This window comes from Salmo salar, chromosome ssa01 (assembly GCF_905237065.1).
Source record: "Salmo salar chromosome ssa01, Ssal_v3.1, whole genome shotgun sequence".
Taxonomy (NCBI): domain Eukaryota; kingdom Metazoa; phylum Chordata; class Actinopteri; order Salmoniformes; family Salmonidae; genus Salmo; species Salmo salar.
In genome coordinates this window covers 31522337-31549656 of record NC_059442.1, presented here as the reverse complement: position 1 = coordinate 31549656, position 27320 = coordinate 31522337, and the positions used below count along the sequence as shown (strand labels likewise).

General features: G+C 45.0%; 1 protein-coding gene across 18 annotated transcripts in view; it reads left to right on the top strand.

Annotated features, from left to right (window-relative positions):
- Window positions 1-27320, top strand: part of kiaa1109 (KIAA1109 ortholog) — a 136039-nt gene that overhangs the window by 92503 nt on the left and 16216 nt on the right. For 6 of the 18 annotated variants that reach the window (XM_014191706.2, XM_014191736.2, XM_014191721.2 and 3 more), the window contains 19 exons: window positions 294-377; window positions 1132-1330; window positions 1487-1546; window positions 1747-1973; window positions 2363-2551; window positions 5873-6003; window positions 6098-6221; window positions 6397-6509; window positions 6649-6739; window positions 7283-7336; window positions 8696-8967; window positions 9144-9359; window positions 10657-10837; window positions 17823-18012; window positions 18519-18680; window positions 18788-18924; window positions 19109-19307; window positions 19429-19632; window positions 19852-20028. In XM_014191706.2, coding sequence (XP_014047181.2) covers window positions 294-377; window positions 1132-1330; window positions 1487-1546; window positions 1747-1973; window positions 2363-2551; window positions 5873-6003; window positions 6098-6221; window positions 6397-6509; window positions 6649-6739; window positions 7283-7336; window positions 8696-8967; window positions 9144-9359; window positions 10657-10837; window positions 17823-18012; window positions 18519-18680; window positions 18788-18924; window positions 19109-19307; window positions 19429-19632; window positions 19852-20028 — 3010 coding nt within the window. The remainder of the gene's footprint in view (window positions 1-293; window positions 378-1131; window positions 1331-1486; window positions 1547-1746; window positions 1974-2362; window positions 2552-5872; window positions 6004-6097; window positions 6222-6396; window positions 6510-6648; window positions 6740-7282; window positions 7337-8695; window positions 8968-9143; window positions 9360-10656; window positions 10838-17822; window positions 18013-18518; window positions 18681-18787; window positions 18925-19108; window positions 19308-19428; window positions 19633-19851; window positions 20029-27320) is intronic. The other 12 variants (XM_045716906.1, XM_014191773.2, XM_014191821.2 and 9 more) reach the window with 10 other exon arrangements.

Sequence of the window (27320 nt, the reverse complement as noted above, 5' to 3'; positions counted from 1 at the left end):
TAAATAGATACAATTAGGCCTATCTTGATAACCTTGGAAACATAGCAAACATGGGAATGGTGGAGAAAGGTTTTTCAGTGCAGTGGCCTTTGCATTAGCTGCAAATTACAAAATTAATTCAAGGTAAATGTCTTCATAAATGCTAAAGATTTCATTTGTGAATTGGTGAATGACTATAGTGGAAAATAGTTAAAGGATTAATCAAAGTTGGAATTTGATGACTACATCCACAGTCCCTGGTTGTTTCTCTTACAAGTTAGTCACAGTTATAATTGTGTTTCTTATCTCCATAGAAAGGACATATACCAGGTTTCGAAGGCATCCGCTCTGAAGCTGGGGCCAGCAGATCTGTAGGCCCGCAAAAATATGCGCGAAAAGTAACTTACAATCTATTCAATCTCTTGTGAACACTTGTGTGATGTTATTCAATGGTTTATAACTCTTTTACTTGTAACAACCTGTTATAAGTGTTGGTGATGCAATCTTGACACAATGCTGACATAACAGGTTATGGCAGTTTACAACCAGCAATTTTATTGATACAACTGGTATAACTTTAATGAAGCTTGAAATTGTTTGACTGGTTGAATGTCTCACCGTTACGGTCAATTGGCACAGGTACTTTATTGTTCTCATGAGTGTTATGGCACGCACAACGTCACAACTGCATTAACTATGCATCAACTAAATGGGTGTTTTCATGGAGCCAATGTGTTTTTCAACATTACACACAGGCACATTTCCTATTCCTAAGTAATATACTTTATTTGAAGGTCGGCCAATATGATGCTTATAAACCATTATTAAATCGTTTTTAATCATTAGTAAACCATTATTAGGTTTCTAGCAGCAAACCTGTGTATAAATTCATATAATTTCATGAATTATTACAAACACCTCTAATCATAATATGATGCATGGATAACTAACAGGCCTTAAGTGTGTTGAGTTTAATTCTTAACAAACTATTTAGTGTTTATAAACAGACCGTCAAATAAAATGTTACTGTAACCCTTCACCTATTCCTAACACACACTGTTAACCTTAATGTTATCCCTGTGCTGGACTTATCCGGTAACCTAACTTTAACATCTTACTCCCCCGTCCACCCTCAAACGTCGATCCTCACAGGCCAACCACAGCATTGACTTTGACACGGGCTCTGCCCTGGTGCTGACCATCGAGAGCACGCTGATCACCGCCTGCTCCTCTGAGTCGCTGGTCAGCAAGGGCCACTTCAAGAACTTCTGCATCCGCTTCGCCGAGGGCTTTGAGACCTCCTGGGACGACTGGAAGCCTGAGATCCGAGGAGACATGATCATGAATGCCTGTGAGTGATTGGACCGCAAGATGTTGGCTTTTACATACAGACTGGGATTGAAAATGCATGAAGTCAGGAAATGAGACGGCTTGTCTATATTTAGAGCTGAGCCTGGAAAAGCTGGTCCTCTTATTGATGTAATATTTGAATGTGTTGATTTTGTAGGTGTTGTTCCAGATGGCACATATGAAGTGTGCTCCAGAACCACAGGCCAGCTGTCAGCAGGTAAGTACTGCACAGATAATGGGCATCAAACCTTGTGTATATTATGAAAGGGGTTAGTTTGACTGTGAACGTTGTCAAGCTTTTTTCCAAAACACATCACAGCTGTTTTCTTCTCTGGAGCAAGATATTTGTATTCTAGTGAGTGATAGATGGATTTAGTGTAGGATAATATTCTCTCTCCCTCCCTGTGCGACCATCAGAAAGCAGCAGTGCAGGAACCTGGGCGCTGAACGTGCTGTGGAAAATGTGTGGTATCGACGTCCACATGGACCCCAACATTGGCAAGCGTCTCAACGCCCTAGGCCACACACTGACCTCGCTGACGGGAGAGGAGGATGTGGATGACATCGCTGACCTCAACTCAATCAACATGGTCAACTTGTCTGATGAGGATGAGGCCGACACCATGTCGCCGACCATCCATATGGTCAGTGTTTTCAGTCTTTCCCTAACCATGATAACAATGCTGAATATTTGTGTATTACTTTGAACATGTGAATTGTATAACTCTGAGTGTGTTCGTATCCTGTGAGTTTGTTAATGCCTGTGATTCTGGTGCACTACTACCACAAGACGATTTAAGAGGCTGTTAAAGCACTGTGATTGTGTTAGAGATTATAGTAGCTCTGTGTGCGTCTGTAAAATCCCTGACTGTGTGTCAAGAATGTAAAAAAAGCACTGAGTGTCAAGACTGCATGTTGGTTCAAGCCATGTCAACCCATTATAACCACTGACAGCACTAAAAGCTATCCAAGCTGCTTAGTCCATGCACCCAGTTGAACCTTGCCTTGGTCGTATCCATCCCGTTACTTGCAGGGGAGCCCAGAGGGAGAGTGCAGCAGCCCTAGGCTCACGTTCAGGACACGGCTGGTAAACAGCATCCTGGGCCTGAAAAGCCCCAGTGTCCAGAGCGTCTCGGTACCAGGCGACTACCTAAACGACTATGCCCTTCCCCCGTCCAGAAGGAACATGGCCAGGGCTCCCAGACCCCTATCCTGGGGATGTGTATGTACTGTAGCCCATCCTGAACTGCCCTACTCTCTATTGTCCTACCTTCTGGGCCCGTTAATCACGCTAAGGGTAACATTAAGGCTCTATGGTCCAGGTTTCAAGCTGCAGAATGGATTTCAATTGCTAAGTGACTCAATGAATTGTGATAATATCAGAGGGCTCGCAGCAATTGTGTATTTGGAGAACAAACTAACGGCAAACTAGGGATGGGCATTTGAAACAAGTTCACAATTCGAATAATATCATAACATTTTTGGGGGAGATCTGGATAGTTGAAATGCATGTAAATACATAACCTGCGTGACTTGGGAGAGAGGTGCCGCTCTGCTTTCATGCAGCAATTGAGGCTAATTGAGACTATTTTGCTGCACTTCCCGTCCTTAATTCAGATGAATGGTTGCAAATGGTTGCTCCTTGTAGCCTACTACTTCTCATTTAGCTAACTTAATTATGTCATTTCAATTCCATTTTGTGTTGATTAGAGATCTCCAATGCTGCTTGCTACTACACATGGAGCCACTGACTAGTGCCACTTTGATTTGCTGACAATAACAACAAACCCCATGTAGACTACAGTATGTGTTTTTATTGAATTAAAAATGTCAAATGTCATGGTATATCCTTGTGTGTAGCAATGTCACATATATACTTTTATTTAATTTTAATAAAGCCTTTTCATTGTTAAAATAGGCCTATGATTTATTTTTATGTTTATGAATACTCTCGCAAGTATTCAAAAACTAACATCCATTCGGATATTCGAATAACCATGCCCATCCCTATGGCAAAAATAATATGGTCACTTAGCAATTGACTCTGTGGGGTTTAGGCTCTTCTGGTTCTCTTTTCACCTGGTTACACATGTTGTGTTAACTCCCTCATCCGAGAATTGGGTTACCAATCGGTCCCAAAGGTCTCTAGTATTATGGTGATGGTGACTTTCATTTCACATATTTTTCTGCTGTTTATGTGTGTGTATAACATGATAATTGGTGTGAGTATAAGATGTGACTAAGGTGGTGAATCTTTCTCCTGATTCTGCCGCTTCGACCCTACTCCCCTCCCTTTCCACATCCAATGACTCACACTGTCCCCTTTCCTCTTGGCTGGCTCGGCCCTCCCCTCTTGCTCCATGACTAAGTGACTCATTACAAGTTTACAGAACAGGGCAGCACACAGCTGAGTTTAAATGGAGGTCCTATCGTCCTGTCACTCCCACCTCTCTACCTTCTCTTCCTCTGTATCTGCTGCTAAAGCTTTCTACCACTCAAAATGTCAAGCTTCTGCCTCTAACCCCGGGAAACTTTTTTCCACCTTCTCCTCCACCCCCACCCCCTTCCTCTCTGCGGACAACTTTGTCAACCACTTTGAAAAAAAGGTTGACGACATCACTCAGCCTATTAAGTCCACTGGTCTCACTCACACAGAACTACCCTACGTCTTGATCTCTTTCTCCCCTCTCTCCAGATGAAATCCTGCGACTAGTGAGGTCTGGCCGCCCGACAATCTGCCCGCTCGACCCCATCCCCTCCACCCTTCTCCAGACCATCTCTGGGAACTTCTCACTTCCCTCAACTCATCCCTGTCCACTGGCTGCGTCCCCTCTAACTTAAAAATGGCCCAAGTCGCTCCCCTCCTCAAGAAACCAACACACGACTCATCTGACGTCAAAAACTATTGACCTGTATCCCTTCTTTTCTTTCCAAAACACTTGAGTGCTTTCTCGTTATCTCTCTCTCAGAACAATCTTCTTGACCCTAACCAGTCAGGCTTCAAGACGGGTCACTCAACCGAGACTGCTCTTCTCTGTGTCATGGAGGCTCTCCGCACTGCCAAAGCTGACTCTCTCTCTTCTGTTTTCATCCTCCTAGATCTATGCGCTGCCTTTGACACCGTGAACCATCAGATCCCCCTCACAGGGCTGGGCGTCTCAGGCTCTGCATACTCTTGGATTGCATCCTACCTGGCAGGACGCTCTTACCAGGTGACATGAAGAGGATCTGTGTCTGCACCACGTACTCTCACTACTGGTGTCCCCCAGGGCTTGGTTCTTGGCCCTGTTCTTTCTATACACCAAGTCACTCGGCTCCGTCATATCCTCACATGGTCTCTCCTATCATTGCTATGCTGAAGACACTCAACTACTTTTCTCCTTCCCCCCCTTCTGACACTCAGGTGGTGACACGCATCTCTGCGTGCCTGGCAGATATCTCAACTTGGATGTCGGCCCATCACCTCAACCTCGACAAGATGATGATGCTCTTCCTCCCGGGGAAGGCCTGCCCGCTCAAAGACTTCTCCATCACGGTTAACAACTCCACAGTGTCGCCCTCCCAGAGTGCAAATAACCTTGGCATGACCCTGGACAACACCCTGTCGTTCTCTGCAAACATCAAAGCAGTGTTTCGCTCCTGCAGATTCATGCTCTACAACATCTGTAGAGTACGACCATACCTCACACAGGAAGCGACTCAGGTCCTAATCCAGGCATGTCTCCTCTCCTGTCTGGACTACTGCAACTCTCTGTTGGCTGGGCTCCCCTCATGTGCCATCAAACCCCTGCAACTCATCCAGAACGCTGCAGCCCGCCTGGTTTTCAACCTTCCCCAAATACTCTCATGTCACCCCACTCCTCCGCACACTCCACTGGCTTCCAGTCGAAGCTCGCATCCACTACAAGACCATGGCGCTTACCTACAGAACAGCAAGTGGAACTGCCCCTCCCTACCTTCAATATGCTCAAACCCTACACCCCAAACTGAGCACTCCGTTCTGCCACCTCAGGTCTCTTGGCCCACCCTATGGGAGGGCAGCTCTCACTCGCTCAGCCCAGTTTTCTCTGTCCTGGCACCCAAATTGTGGAACCAGCTTCACCCTGAAGCTAGGACAGCAGAGTCCCTGCACATCTTCTGAAAAAAATCTGAAATCCTACCTCTTCAAACAGTATCTTAAATAATCCTTCTCGTCACTCCGATCCCTCCTCCCTGACTCTACTGATGGCTACTTTATTGAGGAGAATTGTACTTTCTATGCCTGTGATATGTGGTTCTTCCACCTAGCTATCTTAAGATGAATGCACTAATTGTAAGTTGCTCTGGATAAATAATTACAATGTCAAATGTGGCTGTGTAACATTGGTGTAATAATTAATTATTGGTTTTAATTAAACCTTAGTTTTGTGGTGTGAATAACCCAAGGTTGGAGGTGTAATCTAATTTAGGTTATTTAATTGTGGTGATTGTTATACAAATACCCAAACATTATGTGGTGTAATATGTGAATTACAGGGTGTAATTTGTCCTTTATACTCCACAGGAGACCATAGACCTCAGGCGGCAGGCGGCAGTGGGCAACCAGATCTTAGATCCAAGAAGAGGGAAGTTAAACAAAAGAATAGTGGACATCAGAGAGCTGAACGAGCAGGCCAAAGTCATTGATGACCTCAAGTAAGAGTTCTTGTCAAACACCAAACCCAAGGATCAATCCTTGAAGTCAGATCACTCATCTCCATTTCATGTAATGTATGTTCTCCTTTCACAGGAAATTGGGAGCGAGTGAGGGCACAATTAACCAGGAGATCCAGCGCTACCAGCAACTGGAGTCTGTGGCCGTCAACGACATCAGGAGAGATGTCCGCAAGAAACTACGCCGCTCCAGCATGAGGGTGAGACCACTATGCACTTACAACCCCCCTTTTCCAGTACTTCTGGACTGTGGGAGTCTTTATTTGAAATCCATTTGTAAATCCTGCAACTTACAACTCCATACATCTCAATTTAAATGGAAAGAACACCAGCACTGATGAACCCTGATTACTTGTTTGTATGCTTCTCCATCAGGCTGCATCTCTAAAGGACAAGTGGGGTCTGGGATACAAACCCAGCTATAACCGTTCCAAGAGCATCTCTACAGCAGCAGGGAGGCCTCCACTTAAAAGGATGGAACGCCAAAGGTACTGTAAGATAATTCCTTGTCTGCAGTTGAAACCTAGCAGGCTATGGGTCAATTCTGTATCAATTCAGTAAAGTCAGGATTGGGAATTGAATTGAAATTCCAATGGGTTGGATTATTTTTCCTAATTTCCTGCTCAGTTCCAGAATAGGAGACGTAGATGACTTGCCGGACATCAGAGTAGACGCATCCTCCCCTGGACCAAGAGTTACCTTCAACATCCAGGACACGGTAATGTGTAGAATGACGACAATGGTAGTTAATAACAATAGGATTCTCCAAAATGGCAGTTGCACAGCATTTTATTGAGTTAGGGCATCATTTCATCCTCCATGTCGTTTTTTTGTTTGTTTGTTTGTTTAACACTATGACAGGCCTCTTGACCTGAGGCTGTGTGTGTCTAAACATTGTGGAAACGCTCTGATATGTCAACGGAAGCTAAGTGTTAGCTTTTCAGCTTGCTTGTAGCTTGAAGGAGAGTTAAAGGAATAATCCACTCAAAAACAATCTAGTTTTTTTTTTTCATTAGTCCACTGTTGATACAGTCCCAAAATGTTTTGCATGTGAGCAATCAAGTTTTCAAGATGATGGACTTTCAAAAAGCAAATTGTAACTTGCCACATTGTCATGATGACGCAAAACACAAATTACAATAGTTTTGGAGTGGATTATTCCTTTAAGTGTGCCTTTTGAGCGCAAAATCCCCTCTTGAACATGTTGCCATGCTTTCATTTTTTGGATGGATTCCATTGTTCTCTTTTTGTTCAACTGAAGATTAATAATCAGGACTCTACAAACCAACCAGTCAGTCCAGGAGAGGTCTTCAAGGTATTTGTAAAACAACCAAAAGCAATCCCAAACAAATGAAAATCAAAAAGAACCTTCTTCCGCTTCTTCGTCCTCCGCTTCTTCCTCTTCTTCTAATAAATTGTCAACGACTGATTTGTTTGAAAACATGGACATTCAAAACAGGATGATGAGAAAAAGGCTAGTAGTATCAATCAATGCTTGATTTTCATGTATGTTGGATTGATACATGCCTTACCATCTTCAGTAGCAAGAGATCAGCAAGTCAAGTGCACTCAAGCTAATATTTTTTATGCACTTACATTACAACTCAAATGGCAATATGGTTAGTAGGGAGTCATTTGCTCTTAATAACAAGGCTTTCTACCAGCCATTGCATCTGATTATGTGTTACAAAGAAAACTGTAATTATTCACCGCATGGCTACGTCATCGGCAATATTGCGGCTCTGTAGATATGGTTAGACTTATGGATGTGTATGGTAGTATGCCTGCATAGTATGCTGTACATGTAGATACTAAATGTTTAAGATTATATTTCAATGTGCCATTGATTCACACACTCGCATCCTGTTATGAAATTCCATGTCGCTCCAAATCAACTTCTTTCAATTACAGATCTCTTTTTCTAACTGCAGCAGCTATGCCAACCCTAGTAGCTATGATTTAAGACGATTAGGTTGTATAGAGCCTCTGAGCCTAAAACTCTAAACCCTTAGCTTGGCCAACCTCAGAATAATTGTGCCTCAAAGCCATGACTAGAGGAAACATTGAGGTTTCCTCCTTTACTTTTTGAAAATGTATACGTTATGCAAACTGCTCAGGACAGTGGTTGTTTATGGCTATACTGTCCTTTGTGAGGGGTTGCAATTTTTTTGTTTTGGGAGTTGATCAGCTTCATCCACTGTCCTGAGAGAAGACGTTGTCCTGCAGCTTCTTTCTGCCCAGGTGTCTTCATCCTAACATCCTTCACTTCATCCTCTTCATCTCTGACTCTATCTCTTTCCTCTGTCTTCTCCCAGAGCACTGCATGATCTCTGTGCTGCCTGTTGGGGAAAAAAACTTCAAGCACATAGCAGTCTGTATTACAGGACATTGTAGCCTCTCGTTATGTACATTACATCTAGCAATAGCCATATTGGCCATGTTTAAAAAATGTTTTTGAAGATGCCAAACTAGAGTAGATTATGACTGTAACGCACATTGTGTATTGGCAATTATAACAAATCGTGACAAATGTATTAATACACAAACATACAGATACTTTGAACAGGATGCTATCTGCTAGAAAGTTTAGAGCACTTTCAAAATGTTGACCTTTTCTAATTAAAAGAGTCTAACTGTCCCCCTCTCAACCCCTCCCATATGTTCTCTGCTGAAGTTTCCGGAGGAGACAGAAATGGACCTGTTATCCATCACCATTGACGAGCCACTCCATCCTCATCTTCATCACCTTCATCATTTCCCATCTGTTAGCGAAGGACCCCACTCAGTGTTCAGTGCCCCTGCAACCCCCGCCGTCTTCTCACCTGGCATTCCCTTCCAGCACGACGACATGCGGCGCGACGAGCTCTCCTCCTCTTCCTCAGAGGACTCCGACAAAGAGGAAGAGTTTGACCGCGAGAGGTCGTCCAGCTACTTCAGGAGGACTGTGTGAGTTATCCCCCCTCCCTTTTCCACCTCTCTCTCGTCCTTGTTTATATTTGTTTGGCCGTTTTCCCAGACCCATATTAAACCTACTACTAGACAAAAAAGCATGCAATTTCATTTAAAAAAAAAAACATTTTCCTGCCTACTAAACACGACCACCGTTTGTTCTGCTGTCGCAGCCAACCGCCACACAGAAAACCATCAGGCTTCGCTGCTGTCAGCCAGATGTTCAGTGAGCGCTGGCCCAGCACACCCACCAACCGCAGCCTCATGAGCTCAGTCACTGAAAGGAACATCGACTTTGAGCTGGACGTGCGTGTGGAGATTGACAGTGGCAAGTGTGTCCTGCACCCCACCACCCAGCAGCCCGAGCACGAGGATGTCTCCTTCAGAAGGTACGGCACTGAACCCTAGGGATCTTCTAACTATTTAATAACTTATGCCTTATTATAACCTAGCCAAATCATAAAGTATTATATCTGCAGGCTTTAAGTTAACCCCCTCGAGTCGATGTCCACGCTCGCCACAGAAATCTAATTAGCATAATAAATCTCCATCAAAATCATTCTATTTAAGCTAGAGATATGCATGGGCTGCGTCTCAATCCACCACACCTGCGGTGGAAGGTGTCTCATGGTTTGTCAGACCATGAGACATCCTGAAAATCAGTCTTCTCACGAAAACGTCTGTAGCGTCTGAACGGTTTGGCCTAAAAAACTAATATGACCAATCTATGGAAAGATGAAACTCACAAACAGGATGATATTCTCTGTTATCCTCTATGATGTCCACAAGCCTCAAAAGCTTGTCTGAAGGTACCCCCCCCACCCACACACACACACACACCTTTTGCCCTCAGAACAGCCTCAATTCATCAGGGCATGGACTCTACAAAGTGTCGAAAGTGTTCTACAGGGATGCTGGCTGATGTTGACTCCAATGCTTCCCACAGTTGTGTCATGTTGGCTGGATGTCCTTTGGGTGGTGGACCATTCTTGATACACACGGGAAACTGTTAAGTGTGAAAAACCCAGCAGTGTTGCACACAAACCGGTACACCTGGTACCTACTACCATACCCTGTTCAAAAGCACTTAAATATTTTGTCTTGCCCATTCACCCTATGAATGGCACACATACACAATCCATGTCTCTATTGTCTCAAGGCTTCAAAATCTTTATTTAACCTGTCTCCTACACCGATTGAAGTGGATTTAGCTAGTGACATCAATTAGGGATCATTGCTTTCAATTGGGTTGACCTGGTCAGTCTATGACATGGAAAGTGCAGGTACTCATAATGTTTTGTACACTCAGTGTATATGAAAGTAGTTTAGAGACTTCTTTTTTTGTGTGTAGTTTAAAAAAAATTATTGAATGATTGTTGTGATATCTCTCAGGTATCGGACAGCCACTTTAAAACAAACTTCCCATTGATTTATTTTTTTTACTGTTTTTCCATTCATGAATCTGTTATTCAAGGTCAAATTCAATGTTTCATCAAATAATATTTTTTTAATCCATAACGGGGTCATACAATTCAAAATCAAATAGCTAAATGATCCTTGGTATGACCATCTTAAAACCATCCCATATTTTAGCTTAGTACCCCCCCCCCCCACTCCCGGGTAAGACTCTTAAGGATTAAGTGTTACCAAAGTTTCTAGAAAGCTATTTAACCTCCTGTACTGTAGAAGTTGTGACCGCAGCTCCAGGAGTCTGGACCAGGAGTCTCCACCCAAGAAGAAGAAGCTCCAGCCCACTTACACCTCAACCACCCACCTCCTGGCTGGGAAGAAGGTGCCTTCCTCTCTGCAGACCAAATCCAGTGACCTGGAGACCACTGTCTTTTACATTCCGGGAGTGGATGTCAAGGTCAGTTAATTTGCTTTCACTCTATTACTGTTATGTTATCCTATCTATAGCATGGTATAAATAATGTGTTTAAATGATGACCCATCAATATGATGCATTAAATGGTAGGAACTACACTGCTCAAAAAAATAAAGGGAACACTTAAACAACACAATGTAACTCCAAGTCAATCACACTTCTGTGAAATCAAACTGTCCACTTAGGAAGCAACACTGATTGACAACAGGTGGAAATTATAGGCAATTAGCAAGACACCCCCAATAAAGGAGTGGTTCTGCAGGTGGGGACCACAGACCAAGATGACTGCTATGGTGTGTGGTCATCCACATCCCCTCCCAAAATGGCTGCTGTGCCATTTCTTCCCCTTGCATTACTTGGCTGATGTTTTGGTCACTTTTGAATGCTGGCGGTGCTTTCACTCTAGTGGTAGCATGAGACGGAGTCTACAACCCACACAAGTGGCTCAGGTAGTGCAGCTCATCCAGGATGGCACATCAATGCGAGCTGTGGCAAGAAGGTTTGCTGTGTCTGTCAGCGTAGTGTCCAGAGCATGGAGGCGCTACCAGGAGACAGGCCAGTACATCAGGAGACGTGGAGGAGGCCGTAGGAGGGCAACAACCCAGCAGCAGGACCGCTACCTCCGCCTTTGTGCAAGGAGGAGCACTGCCAGAGCCCTGCAAATTGACCTTCAGCAGGCCACAAATGTGCATGTGTCTGCTCAAACGGTCAGAAACACACTCCATGAGGGTGGTATGAGGGCCCGACGTCCACAGGTGGGGGTTGTGCTTACAGCCCAACACTGTGCAGGACGTTTGGCATTTGCCAGAGAACACCAAGATTGGCAAATTCGCCACTGGCGCCCTGTGCTCTTCACAGATGAAAGCAGGTTCACACTGAGCACGTGACAGACGTGACAGAGTCTGGAGAGGCCGTGGAGAACGTTCTGCTGCCTGCAACATCCTCCAGCATGACCGGTTTGGTGGTGGGTCAGTCATGGTGTGGGGTGGCATTTCTTTGGGGGGCCGCACAGCCCTCCATGTGCTCGCCAGAGGTAGCCTGACTGCCATTAGGTACCGAGATGAGATCCTCAGACCCCTTGTGAGACCATATATTGGTGCGGTTGGCCCTGGGTTCCTCCTAATGCTAGACCTCATGTGGCTGGAGTGTGTCAGCAGTTCCTGCAAGTGGAAGGCATTGATGCTATGGACTGGCCCGCCCGTTCCCCAGATCTGAATCCAATTGAGCACATCTGGGACATCATGTCTCGCTCCATCCACCAACGCCACGTTGCACCACAGACTGTCTAGGAGTTGGCGGATGCTTTAGTCCAGGTCTGGGAGGAGATCCCTCAGGAGACCATCCGCCACCTCATCAGGAGCATGCCCAGGCATTGTAGGGAGGTCATACAGGCACATGGAGGCCACACACACTACTGAGCCTTATTTTGACTTGTTTTAAGGCCATTACATCAAAGTTGGATCAGCCTGTAGTGTGGTTTTCCACTTTAATTTTGAGTGTGACTCCAAATCCAGACCTCCATGGGTTGATAAATTGGATTTCCATTGATTATTTTTGTGTGATTTTGTTGTCAGCACATTCAACTATGTAAAGAAAAAAGTATTTAATAACAATTTTTCTTTCATTCAGATCTAGGATGTGTTGTTTAAGTGTTCCCTTTATTTTTTTGAGCAGTATATATTGCCATTGATAATTTTAAGAGTTAAACTATTCTGATACGTAACCATTTAGGGATATAATGTTTCCCCATACGCATCGGTCCCTGATTCAAATGTTTAAAATACAAGATCATCGTTCCGCTGGACCCCAAACTAATCCAAATATAGCATGCATTGGTCAGAAAATCAATTAAACATTCTGAACCGGTTCACTTTTTTTTCTACCTTCCGAAAATACTGTACCTCATCTTTTGTGACAACTGATGCATCCTCTCCTTTAGCATCGAACTAAGCATGTAACTGCATTGACAGTTATACTTTATCTGCAAGTCATTTTGCATGGCAAACAACCCCAGGCAATGTCAGTAGCCTAGTAAACTGTGCACTGTCAAACTGGGCACACCCCCATCTTCATAATCGGGGCTGACGTGGAGACGGTCAAAAATTCCTCGGCATACACATCTTCGAGGAGCTGAAATGGTCAAACCACACAGACATGTATGTATGCGCATGACTTAACACTATACATGTCAGCTACAACAGCGACTGAAATGACTGCAACACTTAACAAAGAATTGCAGTTCGTTTCAGAGTGGATGGCAAGGAATAAGTTAGTCCTAAATATTTCTAAAACTAAAAGCATTGTATTTTGGACAAATCATTCACTGAACCCTAAACCTCAACCTAATCTTGTAATAAATAATGTGGAAATTGAGCAAGTTGAGGTGACTAAACTGCTTGGCGTAACCTTGGATTGTAAACTGTCATGGTCAAAATATATTGATACAACAGTAGCTAAGATGGGGAGAAGTATGTCCATAATAAAGTGATGCTATGCCTTCTTAACAGCACTATCAACAAGGCAGGTCCTACAGGCCCTAGTTTTGTCACACCTGGACTACTGTTCAGTCGTGTTGTCAAGTGCCACAAAAAAGGACGTGGCTCAGAACAGGGCAGCACGGCTGGCCCTTGATGTACACAGAGCTAATATTAATAATATGCATGTCAATCTCTCCTGGCTCAAAGTGGAGGAGAGATTGACTTCATCGCTACTTGTATTTATGAGAGGTATTGACATGTTGAATGCACCGAGCTGTCTGTCTGTTTGAACTACTGGCGCACAGCTTGGACACCCATATGTGGTAGTGGTGGAGTAGGAGCCTGAGGGCACACAGTGTGTTGTGAAATCAGTGAATGTATTTTGATGTTTTTAAAATTGTATAAACTGCCTTCACGACGGCGACTATTCAACCTCAAGAGGCTGAGAAAATGTGGCCTGTCCCGAGGACCCTCACAGTGTTCTACAGGAGCACAATCGAACGCATATGGCAACTCCACCGCCGCTGACCACAAGGCACTACAGAGGGTGGTATGCTCAGCCGAACACACCATTGGGTGCACACTGCCTGCCCTCCAGGACACCTACAACCAATGCTCCCTCTAAGCTCCCCCGGGACTGAGGCACAGAACAAATATCAGCGCGCGCAGAGAAATACGACATTGAACTTCACTCAACTTTCTAGAGTTTTCCCTGTTAGTTAACACTGAACGTTTCCCTCTTCTGTGGAAATTGTGATCGAATCAATGCAATATTAGCCACAATCAATGCAACATACCAAAACTAAACGAACTATGCAAGACTTAGTATGCAAAATGAACTATGCAAGAGATTTTGTTGTAGGCAGAACACATCGGGGTTGGATTCTATTGCATTGACAGGCATGACTCAGGCCCATACTCTACACAAACCGGTGCGCCATAACCAACAAAGCTGCAGCAGGCCTATATGTAAATAGAGTATTTCAATATATGGATCTGTGCCATTCACTTTGAACTTGACAACATCTATTCTTCCGCACCCAGAAACCTGCTCCTTTTACTCTCTGTTCCGAACGCACTAGACGACCAGTTCTTTTAGCCTTTAGCCGTACTCTTATCCTTTTTCTCCTTTGTTCCTCTGGTGATGTAGAGATTAACCCAGTCCCGGCAGCTCCCAGCATCACTCCCATTCTCCAGGCGCTCTCATTTGTTGACTTCTGTAACCGTAAAAGCATTGGTTTCATGCATTTTAACATTAGAAGCCTCCTAAGTTTGTTTTATTCACTGCTTTAGCACACTCTGCCAACCCGGATGTCCTAGACGTGTCTGAATCCTGGCTTAGGAGGGCCACCAAAAATCCTGAAAAATAACATTTTCCAACAAGATAGAACTGCCAAATGGGGTGGAGTTGGAATCTACTGCAAAGATAGCCTGCAGAGTTCGGTCATACTATCCAGGTCTGTGCCCAAACAATTCGAGCTTCTACTTTTAAAAATCCACCTTTCCAGAAACAAGTCTCTCACTGTTGCCGCTTGTTATAGACCCCCCCCCCCCCCCCCGGCCCCCAGTTGTGCCCTGGACACCATATGTGAATTGATCGCCCCCCCCCATCTATCTTCAGAGTTCGTACTGACCTAAACTGGGACATGCTTAACACCCCGGCCGTCCTACAATCTAAGCTAGATGCCCTCAATCTCACACAAATCATCAAGGAACCTACCAGGTACAACCCGAAATCCGTAACCATGGGCACCCTCTTAGATCTCATCCTGACCAACCTGCTCTCTAAATACACCTCTACTGTCTTCAACCAGGATCTCAGTGATCATTGCCTGCATCCGTTATGGGTCCGCGGTCAAACGACCACCCCTCATCACTATCAAACACTCCCTAAAACACTTCAGCGAGCAGGCCTTTCTAATCGACCTGGCCCGGGTATCCTGGAAGGATATTGACCTCATCCTGTCAGTAGAGGATGCCTGGTTGTTCTTCAAAAGTGCTTTCCTCTCCATCTTAAATAAGCATGCCCCATTCAAAAAATGTAGAACCAGAAACAGATATAGCCCTTGGTTCACCCCAGAGTTGACTGCCCTTGACCAGCACAAAAACATCCTGTGGCGTTCTGCATTAGCATCGAATATCCCCCACGATATGCAACTTTTCGGGGAAGTCAGGAACAAATATACTCAGTCAGTTAGGAAAGCTAAGGCTAGCTTTTTCAAACAGAAATTTGCTTTCTGTAGCACTAATTCTTAAAAGTTTTGGGAAACTGTAAAGTCCATGGAGAATAAGAGCACCTCTCCCAGCTGCCCACTGCACTGAGGGTAGGTAAATCTACGATAATCGCTAATTTCAATAAGTATTTATTCCACGGCTGGCCATGCTTTCCACCTGGCTACCCCTACCCTGGCCAACATCTCAGCACCCCCTGCAATCTCTGAAGCTGGAGTCTTATATCTCCCTCTCTAACTTTAAGCATCAGCTGTCTGAGCAGCTTACCGATCACTGTACCTGTACATCGTAAATAGCACACCCGACTACCTCATCCCCATATTATTACTTACCCTCTTGCTTTTTTGCACCCCAGTATCTCTACTTGCACATCATCATCTGCACATCTATCACTCCAGTATTAATGCTAAATTGTAATTATTTTCACCTCTAGGGCCTATTTATTGCCTACCTCCCTACTCTTCTACATTTACACACACTACATAGATTTTTCGATTTTTCTTTTCTATTGTGTTATTGACTGTACGTTTGTTCATGTGTAACTCTGTGTTGTTGTTTTTGTAGCACTGTTTTGCTTTATCTTGGCCAGGTCGCAGTTGTAAATGTGAACTTGTTCTCAACTGGCCTACCTGGTTAAATAAAGGTGAAATAAAAAAAATAAAAAAATGAATGGACTGTTTTACAGCATGAGCGGTCCTGAATAGATGCCCTTGTTTTGAGATCAAAGCGAGAGCTACATGTAGCGACGTGTGTACATTTGTGTGCACATCCTTTTCTAGTTAGTGAGTTATTATCCCAGTTATAGATTATTTGTAGTCAACAATGGGGGAGTGATTTGCTTTTTGTCTTAAATTGGCAGTGTTGTATTTGGAGACGGGCTTGAATAAGCTAAGTAGCCAATTGCCACAGGGTAGAATAATTTGTCTGATTCTGTGTAATAATGGTATGGGAATAATGATGCGTCAAACAACACAACAACATTTTCAGTCACCTCCTTGTCTGAAGGACAAGTAGATAAACAGGTTAATGTCAAGCCCTGTATGTTTTTTTCAAAAGTCTCATGGAATGTAGGCCTAGCTTGAACACCACACATTGGCTGCAACTGTAGGCTGAACGATAGAACAGCTATTTCCATGTTAAAATGTTATAGGATGCATTTTCTCCATTGTTTTTGATGGTAGGCCAGGTCTACATTATGATCAAATAGACACAGTAACCTACTTGACCATTTTTAAAACTAACTTAAAGTGGGTACAGCCTCAGTGTTCACAGTAAACACATGGCGGAAGTTGCACAGAATTTCCCAAACGTTCAAATTTGCTCAGTCCAAAAAAATGTTTAGGGAACATTGCATACAACACCAGGTGTCACAGGAAGGCCAAGAAGATCATCAGGGACCTGGGCCACAGCCTGTTTGCCCCATTTCCATCACTCAGACGTGGGTAGTACAGGAACATCATGTCTAAAACTAACAGTCTGGCTAATGGCTTCTACCAACCCCCAGACCATCAGGCTGCTGAATAGCCCACTTTGGACATTTATCATGTTGAATAGCCACAACTACTCCAGGAAAACATTCCCCCACTATTAAAACACCACCACCAACCTGTACCGTTGACACTAGGTAGGTAGGGCCATGGACTAATGCTGCCATCAGCATCATGCTACAGGAACCGGGATTCATTGGACCAGGCAATGTTTTTCCACTCCTCAATTGTCCAGTGTTGGTGATTGCGTGCCCACTGGAGCCGCCCGCATCTTCTTGTTTTTAGCTCATAGGAGTAGAACCCAGTGTGGTCGTCTGCTGCAATAGCCAATCCGTGACATGGATCTACAAGTTGTGCGTTCCAAGATGCTGTTCTGCACACCACTGTTGTATTGCGCCCACAGGACTGCCGCTGACTGGATGTTTTTTTTGTTTGTGGCACTATTCTTGAAAAACCCTAGACACTGTTGTGTGTGTGAAAGGCACACACACAAGACAAATCCGCTCAGACAGTTTCAGCTCATGAGCTCCATCAGCAGCAGATTTAATTTAGAATGGAAAATGAATGTTTATGCAACTAATGTTAGTGCATCGAATCGCATTGAACCGAATCGCACCGATTCGTTCTTCTAATCAGACCGCATCGTGCCGTTTCAAACTTAAACCTATCATTCCTGTATCGGAGCCCATGTATGTAGATGCGTATCAAATCGTCTTGAAAAGGAATGTTGCACATCCTTAGTAACCATTTTTCTATTTCCTCCAACCCCAGTTGCACTACAACTCCAAGACCATGAAGACTGAGTCACCCAATGCCTCGCGAGGATCCTCCCTCCCCCGCACCGTCTCCAAAGAGTCCAAGCTGTATGGTATGAAAGATAGCGGCCCTCACAACCCTCCCAATGCTGCCCAAAGCAAGACTAACACGCTCCTTCCTCCCCCACCCCCACCTCTACCATCAGGTACTGAGAGCTCTCATTATTACTTACATGCCCTTTCACCTTCTGTGTTGACCTACAGTAAAGCGCCACATCTCCATCGTGGCCATAGCCATCCTCAATCAACCCACCCAATCAATGTAATGCATGCTTGTGTAGTCGTGTCCAAGGCTTTGATCTGTGAATGTTGAAGACGATTGGGATTTCTGTGTTGGAAAGTTTTAAGATCCAGTTAATTTAATCATTTTGTTTCAGACACGTAGTGGGTGGATAGATAAAGGGGCTGTTTTATTAAAAACTGTTATTCTCCAGATGAAAGAAAACATAAAAGGTGGAACCAGAAAGTTCTGTAAATGAAAGAACATTTGATAAGTTTCTCCCACTATGTGTTTCAGTCCATCACTAGTTAGGTAATGGGTCACACTAAACACAGCATCCCAATGTTCTAGGCCTATTGTAATTACCAATGTTGGTGTAAGTAGTGAAGCTTTGTGTGACCCTGTCAAACTCAGATCATGTGTCCTCTGCAGCGAAAGGCAAGGGTAGTGGTGGGGTGAAGACAGCCAAGCTGTACGCCTGGGTGGCCCTTCAGACCCTCCCAGAGGAGATGGTCATCAGCCCTTGTCTTCTGGACTTCCTGGAGAAAGCCTTGGAGACCATTCCAATCACCACTGTGGAAAGGAACTATACTGGTATGTAGGGTCATTTAATTGCAAATCCATCGCCTGTTTGCCGTGGGGGAGAGATGGTACTAGACCGTTGCTCAAAGCTGACCCCTTTTTGTCTGTGTGTGTCTCAGCTGTGAACTCCCAGGAGGAGGACATAGGCCAGTTTGAGCCAGTGGATCCCCTGGAGGAGTCCACCACCTCCCTGGTTTCCTCCACCTCTGCCTACTCCTCCTTTCCTGTGGACGTGGTGGTCTACGTCAGAGTACAGGTAACCTACCTCAAATTGCACGCCTTACTATGGCTCGCAAAGCTCATGTCACTCTGTTCGCCATTGTACAATATGAGTGTTTTAAATGAGTATGTTTTGCTGTCACAATGTCCAGACCCTGAGACACCACACTCAAATGAATAAAGTTTTCTAATTCTATTCTAATCTGACTCCATGTCTCCAGCCCTCTCAGATCCGCTTCAGCTGCTTGCCCATGTCCAGAGTAGAGTGTATGCTGAAATTGCCATCTCTAGACCTGGTATTCTCCTCTAATCGCGGTGAAATGGAGATCCCATCCACCACCCAACCTACCGACAGCCCACACCCACCCTCCTCCACCCCCCCGAGCCAACACATCCTCAAACCGCCCCCTATCAAAGGAGGTATGGATAGCAACACACCAATGCACCTGTAAAGCAACCTATAGATGTGTGTGTGAGTGGCTGCATTTCATTTGCTAAGTCTATCTAGTCCATAATAACACCCCTTTGATCTAACCTCCAGGTCCCTCTCCATCTCTGGGTAGCCCTCTGGGCCGGACCCGTCACAGCAGCAGCCAGTCAGACCTCACCGCCCCCCCCAGCAACTCCTCAGGGCTCAGCTTCACCGCCTGCATGTCAGACTTCTCCCTCTACGTGTTCCACCCCTATGGTGCAGGGAAACAGAAGTCTGCCGTCACAGGGCTGCCCCCAGGCCCAGGACCTCTAGGTATGGAAAATTGTGGTGAAAGTTTATCATCCTGAAAATGTATTCATATATTCTAAAGCCTATTTTTATTCCTGTTCATTATAATTGCAGTGTAGTCTACCAACCGCGCTGTACAGCATGCCTCGTAGTGATACAGGGTTGTTCAGACTTCCATCAGTCAGTGTGTAGCATTAAAACAGCGCTATGAAGTCTTGTCTCATATCTGTTCTTTCCTCTAAGGTACAGTGGATGAGGAGCCATCCTCTGTGACTGGGAGGAAGGATTCCCTCAGCATCAACCTGGAGTTCGTCAAGGTCAGCCTGTCCAGAATGAGACGCACCGGAGGACCTACCTTCATTGAGAGCTTTGTACCTGGCAAGGGAGGCAAGATGGACACCACCCTTATCAATATCTCAGGTGCCCCATCCGCTCTTGGAACAGGTTTAATGGTTGGACACCGTCTAATCTGAAAGCAGTCTTTGGTCTTCCAAATGGGAATGTTATGTATAGTCACGTCCCAAATTATTGCCACCCTTAAAAGAGATGAGCAAAAAATTACTGTATTAAATAAATAGTAAGGGTGTAATTGTTTCTTCAAACTCACGGTTCGGTCTGTATTGCGGTATGGGTCCACGGTTCGGTTTTGGTACTGCGGGAAAATGAAATGCCAATACTTACTGTAGTACATTTTTGTTTTGGCAAAAGTCATGAAACTAACCCAAAATATATAAAACTGCTCTGTCTATTAATTGTCCAAACTCACGGCCGCTTTCCCACTCTATATTGCTCAAGGATTTTCACAAATGCCTTACTCTACGTCATTCCCAAACATTCTATGAATGTGTGAAAATGTGCTAGCTTGTTTAAAAAAAAATGATTTCATGTTGCTAAAATGCTGTCAGTTCCACTTTAATTGAGAAGGTTTTTGGGAAAGCCTTTCCGTCTACCAAAAGACGGTTGTCATTGGCATCATCGCTAACAGCTACATAGTGGCAGACAAACACACACACAGAAAGGGGCATTCCCACGCTGTTGCCTTTTCAGAAAGTTGAAGGAAAATACAAATCACTTAAGCATTTTGTTCATGTCTTATTATCATCTTGGTCAAATTAATGAATGTTCTAATAAATTCAATACATTTTTTCTTCTACTGGGAAGCCAAAATGTTCCCAAACTGGAGATTTAAACGATGATGGGGATCCTCCAATTCTGGTTTATCAACCCCACCATTCACCTTGGTACAGAACAAGTTCCCGGGTGAGCCTCACAAAAGGATAGTTTGAAATGTGCCAATTAAGATTAGAGTTTTGATTACAACGTGGGCATAGGCTCTAGTTGTTTTAATGGAATAGACTACAATGTTTTTTTTGCACAGATTTACTCAGCCTACAATGAAGTGTAGGCATAGACTATAGGCTTAGTGTTTTAATTTTGTGTATATATATATTTTTTTTTTATGTATTCATTCGGGTACACATTCGGTACTGTTACACCTGTAATAAATAATACAAATACTAAGCTATATTGAATGCTTAATATTATTTTATACTAATATAATTGCTCAGATAAAGATATTTTGTTTATAAGTAATAATCCAATTTTATTAGTCACATGCGCCGAATGCAACAGTGAACAACCTTACAGTGAAATGCTTACTTATGAGCCACTAACCAACAATGCAGTTTAAAAAAATACGGATAAGAATAAGAAATAAAAGTAGCAAGTAATTAAAGAGCAGCAGTAGAATAACAATAGCAAGACTATATATGGGGGGTACCGGTATAGAGTCAATGTGCAAGGGAACTGGTTAGTTGAGGTAATATGTACATGTAGGTAGAATTATTAAAGTGGCTATGCATAGAAGGTAACAGAGAGTAGCAGCGGTGTAAAAGGGGGGGGGGCAATGCAAATAGTCTGGGAAGCCATTTGATTAGATGTTCAGTAGTCTTATGGCTTGGGGGTAGAAGCTGTGTAGAAGCCTCTTGGACCTAGACTTGGCGCTCCGGTACCGCATGCCGTGCGGTAGCAGAGAGAACAGTCTATGACTGGGGTGGCTGGGGTCTTTGACAATTTTTAGGGCCTTCCTCTGACACCGCCTGGTATAGAGGTCCTGGATAGCAGGAAGCTTGGCCCCAGTGATGTACTAGGCCATTCACACTACCCTCTGTAGTGACTTGCGGTCAGAGGCAGAGCAGTTGCCATACCAGGCAGTGATGCAACCAGTCAGGAACCTTTTGAGGATCTGAGGACCCATGCCAAATCTTTTCAGTCTCCTGAGCGGGATTAGGTTTTGTCATGCCCTCTTCACGACTGTCTTGGTGTGCTTGGACCATGTTAGTTTGTTGGTGATGTGGACACCAAGGAACTTGAAGCTCTCAACCTGCTCCACTGCAGCCCCGTCGATGAGAATAGGGACATGCTCGGTCCTCTTTTTCCTGTAGTCCACAATCATCTCCTTTGTCTTGATCACGTTGAGGGAGAGGTTGTTGTCCTGGCACCACACGGCCAGGTCTCTGACCTCCTCCCTATAGGCTGTCTCGTCGTTGTCGGTGGCCAGGCCTACCACTGTTGTGTCGAATCAAATCAAATGTTATTTGTCACATACACATGGTTAGCAGATGTTAATGCGAAATGCTTGTGCTTCTAGTTCCGACCATGCAGTAATATCTAACAAGTAATCTAACCTAACAATTTCACAACAACTACCTTATGCACACAAGTGTAAAGGAATGAATATGAATATGTACATAAAAATATATGAATGAGTGATGGCCGAACGGCATAGGCAAAATGCAGTAGATGGTATAGAGTACAGTATATACATATGAGATGAGTAATGTAGGGTATGAAAACATTATATAAAGTGGCATTGTTTAAAGTGGCTAGTGATACATTTAATTACATCAAGATGGCAGGATGCAGTAGATGGTATAGTGTACAGTATATACATATGAGATGAGTAATGTAGGGTATGTAAACATTATATAAAGTGGCATTGTTTAAAGTGGCTAGTGATACATTTATTACATACATTTTTCCATTATTAAAGTGGCTAGAGTTGAGTCAGTATGTTGGCAGCAGCCACTCAATGTTAGTGATGGCTGTTTAACAGTCTGGTGGCCTTGAGATAGAAGCTGTTTTTCAGTCTCTCGGTCCCCGCTTTGATGCACCTGTACTGACCTCACCTTCTGGATGATAGCGGGGTGAACAGGTAGTGGCTCGGGTGGTTGTTGTCCTTGATGATCTTTTTGGCCTTCCAGTGACATCGGGTGGTGTAGGTGTCCTGGAGGGCAGGTAGTTTGCACCCAGTGATGCATTGTGCAGACCTCTCTACCCTCTGGAGAGCCTTACGGTTATGGGCGGAGCAGCTGCCGTACCAGGCGGTGATTCAGCCCGAACAGGATGCTCTCGATTGTGCATCTGTAACAGTTTGTGAGTGTTTTAGGTGACAAGCCGAATTTCTTCAGCCTCCTGAGGTTGAAGAGGCGCTGTTGCACCTTCTTCACCACGCTGTCTGTGTGGGTGGACCATTTCAGTTTGTTCGTGATGTGTACGCCGAGGGACTTAAAACTTTCCACCCTCTCCACTACTGTCCCGTCAATGTGGATAGGGGGCTGCTCCCTCTGCTGTTTCCTGAAGTCCATGATCATCTCCTTTGTCTTGTTGACATTGAGTGTGAGGTTTTTTTCCTGACACCACACTCCGAGGGCCCTCACCTCCTCCCTTTAGGCCGTCTCGTCGTTGTTGGTAATTAAGCCTACCACTGTAGTGTCGTTTGCAAACTTGATTATTGAGTTGAAGGCATGCATGGCCACGCAGCCGTGGGTGAATAGGGAGTACAGGAGAGGGCTGAGAACGCACCCTTGTGGGGACCCAGTGTTGAGGATCAGCGGGGTGGAGATGTTGTTACATTTACATTTGAGTCATTTAGCAGACGCTCTTATCCAGAGCGACTTACAGTAGTGAATACATACATTTCATACATGTTTTTTTTTTTTTTTTTTCTGTGCTGGCCCCCCGTGGGAATCGAACCCACAACCCTGGTGTTGCAAACACCATGCTCTACCAACTGAGCTACAGGGAAGGCCCTCACCACTTGGGGGCGGCCTGTCGGGAAGTCCAGGACCCAGTTGCACAGGGCGGGGTCGAGACCCAGGGTCTCGAGCTTAATGATGAGTTTGGAGGGTACTATGGTGTTAAATGCTGAGCTGTAATCGATGAACAGCATTCTTACATAGGTATTCCTCTGTATGGGTGGGTTAGGGCAGTGTGATGGCGATTGCGTCGTCTGTGGACCTATTGGGGCGGTAAGCAAATTGGAGTGGGTCTAGGGTGTCAGGTAGGGTGGAGGAGATATGGTCCTTGACTAGTCTCTCAAAGAACTTCATGATGACGGAAGTGAGTGCTACAGGGCGGTAGTCATTTAGCTCAGTTACCTTAGCTTTCTTTGGAACAGGAACAATGGTGGCCCTCTTGAAGCATGTGGGAACAGCAGACTGGGATAAGGATTGATTGAATATGTCTGTAAACACACCAGCCAGCTGGTCTGCGCATGCACTGAGGACGCGGCCGGGGATGCCGTCTGGGCCTGCAGCCTTGCGAGGGTTAACATGTTTAAATGTTTTACTCACATTGGCTGCAGTGAAGGAGAGCCCGCAGATTTTGGTAGCGGGCCGTGTCAGTGGCACTGTATTGTCCTCAAAGCGAGCAAAGAAGTTGTTTAGTCTGTCTGGGAGCAAGACATCGTGGTCCGCGACGGGGCTGGTTTTTCTTTTGTAGTCCGTGATTGACTGTAGACCCTGCCACGTACCCCTCGTGTCTGAGCCGTTGAATTGCGACTCCACTTTGTCTCTATACTGACGCTTGGCTTGTTTGATTGCCTTGCGGAGGGAATAGCTACACTGTTTGTATTCGGTCATGTTTCCGGTCACCTTGCCCTGATTAAAAGCAGTGGTTCGCGCTTTCAGTTTTGCGCGAATGCTGCCATCAATCCACGGTTTCTGGTTGGAATGTTTTAATAGACGCTGTGGGTACAACATCACCGATGCACTTGCTAATTAACTCGCTCACCGAATCAGCGTATTCATCAATGTTGTTGTTTGACCTTATGCGGAACATATCCCAGTCCACGTGATCTAAGCAATCTTGGAAGCGTGGAATCCGATGGTCGGACCAGCGTTGAACAGACCTGAGCGCGGGTGCTTCCTGTTTTAGTCTCTGTCTATAGGCTGGGAGCAACAAAATGGAGTCGTAGTCAGCTTTTCCGAAAGGAGGGCCTTATATGCGTCGCAGAAGTTAGAGTAACAATGATCCAGGGTTTTGCCAGCCCGGGTTGCTCAATGGATATGCTGATAGAATTTAGGGAGCCTTGTTGTCAGATTAGCCTTGTTAAAATCCCCAGCTACAATAAATGCAGCCTCAGGATATGTGGTTTCCAGTTTACATAGAGTCGAATGAAGTTCTTTCAGGGCGGTCGATGTGTCTGCTTGGGGGGGAATATACACGACTATGATTATGATCGAAGAGAATTCTCTTCGTTGATAATGCGGTCGGTATTTGATTGTGAGGAATTCTAAGTCAGGTGAACAAAAGGACTTGAGTTCCTGTATGTTGTTATGATCACGCCACGTCTCGTTAATCATAAGGCATGTACCGACTCCGATAGCGTGTCTCGAGTGAGCCATGTTTCCGTGAAACAAAGAACGTTACCGTCTCTGATGTCTCTCTGGAAGGCTACCCTTGCTCGGATTTCGTCTACCTTGTTGTCAAGAGACTGGACCTTGGCGAGTAGTATGCTCGGGAGCGGTGCACGATGTGCCTGTCTACAGAGCCTGACCAGAAGACCGCTCCGTCTGCCCCTTCTACGGCGCCGTTGTTTTGGGTCGCCGGCTGGGATCCGATCCATTGTCCTGGGTGGTGGGCCAAACAGAGGATCCGCTTCGGGAAAGTCGTATTCCTGGTCGTAATGTTGGTGAGTTGACGTTGCTCTTATATCCTATAGTTCCTCCCGACTGTATGTAATAAAACCTAATATTTCCTGGGGTAACATTGTAAGAAATAACACACAAAAAAAATGAAATACTGCATAGTTTCCTAGGAATGCGAAGCGAGGCGGCCATCTATCGGCGCCAGAGCCAAGTGTCGTCTGCAAACTTAATGATGATGTTGGAGTCGTGCCTGGCTGTGCAGTCATGAGTGAACAGGGAGTACAGGAGGGGACTGAGCACGCACTCCTGGGGGGCCCGTGTTGAGGATCAGCATGGCGGTTGTGTTGCTACCTACCCTTACCACCTGGGGGCGGCCCGTCATTAAGTCCAGAATCCAGTTGCAGAGGGAGGTGTTTGGTCCCAGGGTCCTTAGCTTATTGATGAGCTTTGAGGACACTATGGTGTTGAACGCTGAGCTGTAGTCAATGATTAGCATTCTCACATAGGTGTTCCTTTTGTCCAAGTGGGAAAGGGCCGTGTAGAGTGCAATAGAGATTGCATCATCTGTGGATCTGTTTGGGCGGTATGCAAATTGGAGTGGGTCTAGGATTTCTGGGATAATGGTGTTGATGTGAGCCATTACCAGCCTTTCAAAGCACTTCATGGCTACGGATGTGAGTGCTACGGGTCAGTTGTCAATTAGGCAGGTTACCTTAGTGTTCTTGGGCACAGGGACTATGGTGGTCTGCTTAAAACATGTTGGTATTACAGACTCGGACAGGGAGAGGTTATAAATGTCAGTGAAGACGCTTGCCAGTTGGTCAGCACATGCTCACAGTACACGTCCTGGTAATCCGTCTGGCCCCGCGGCCTTGTGAATGTTGACCTGTTTAAAGGTCTTACTCACATCGGCTGCGGAGAGCGTGATCACACAGTCTTCCAGTGCTGTCATACATGTTTCAGTGTTATTTGCCTCAAAGCGAGCATAGCAGTAGTTTAGCTCGTCTGGTAGGCTAGTGTCACTGGGCAGCTCTCGGCTGTGCTTCCCTTTGTAGTCTGTAATGGTTAGCAAGCCCTGCCAGCATCACAGCTGGTGTAGTACGATTCGATCTTAGTCCTATATTGATGCTTTGCCTGTTTGATGGTTCGTCAGAGGGCATAGCAGGATTTCTTATAAGCTTCCGGGTTAGAGTCCTGCTCCTTGAAAGCGGCAGCTCTACCCTTTAACTCAGTGCGGATGTTGCCTGTAATCAATGGCTTCTGGTTGGGGTTTGTACGTACGGTCACTGTGGGGACGACATCATCGATGCACTTATTGATGAAGCCAATGACTGATGTGGTGTACTCCTCAATTCCATCGGAGGAATCCCGGAACATTTTCCAGTCTGTGCTAGCAAAACAGTCCTGTAGCTTAGCATCTGCTTCATCTAACCACTTTTTATTGATCTAGTCACTGGTGCTTCCTGCTTTAATTTTTGCTTCTAAGTAGGACTCAGGAGGATAGAATTATGGTCAGATTTGCCAAATGGAGGGCGAGGGAGAGCTTTGTATGCGTCTCTGTGTGTGGAGTAAAGGTAGTCCAGAGTTTTTTCCCTCTGGTTGCACATTTAACATGCTGATAGAAATTTGGTAAAACAGATTTAAGTTTCCCTGTAGTAAAGTCCCGCCTCTGGGTGAACGTTTTCTTGTTTGCTAATGGCGGAATACAGCTCATTCAATGCTGTCTTAGTGCCAGCCTCAGTCTATGGTGGTATGTAAACAGCTTTGAAAAATACAGATGAA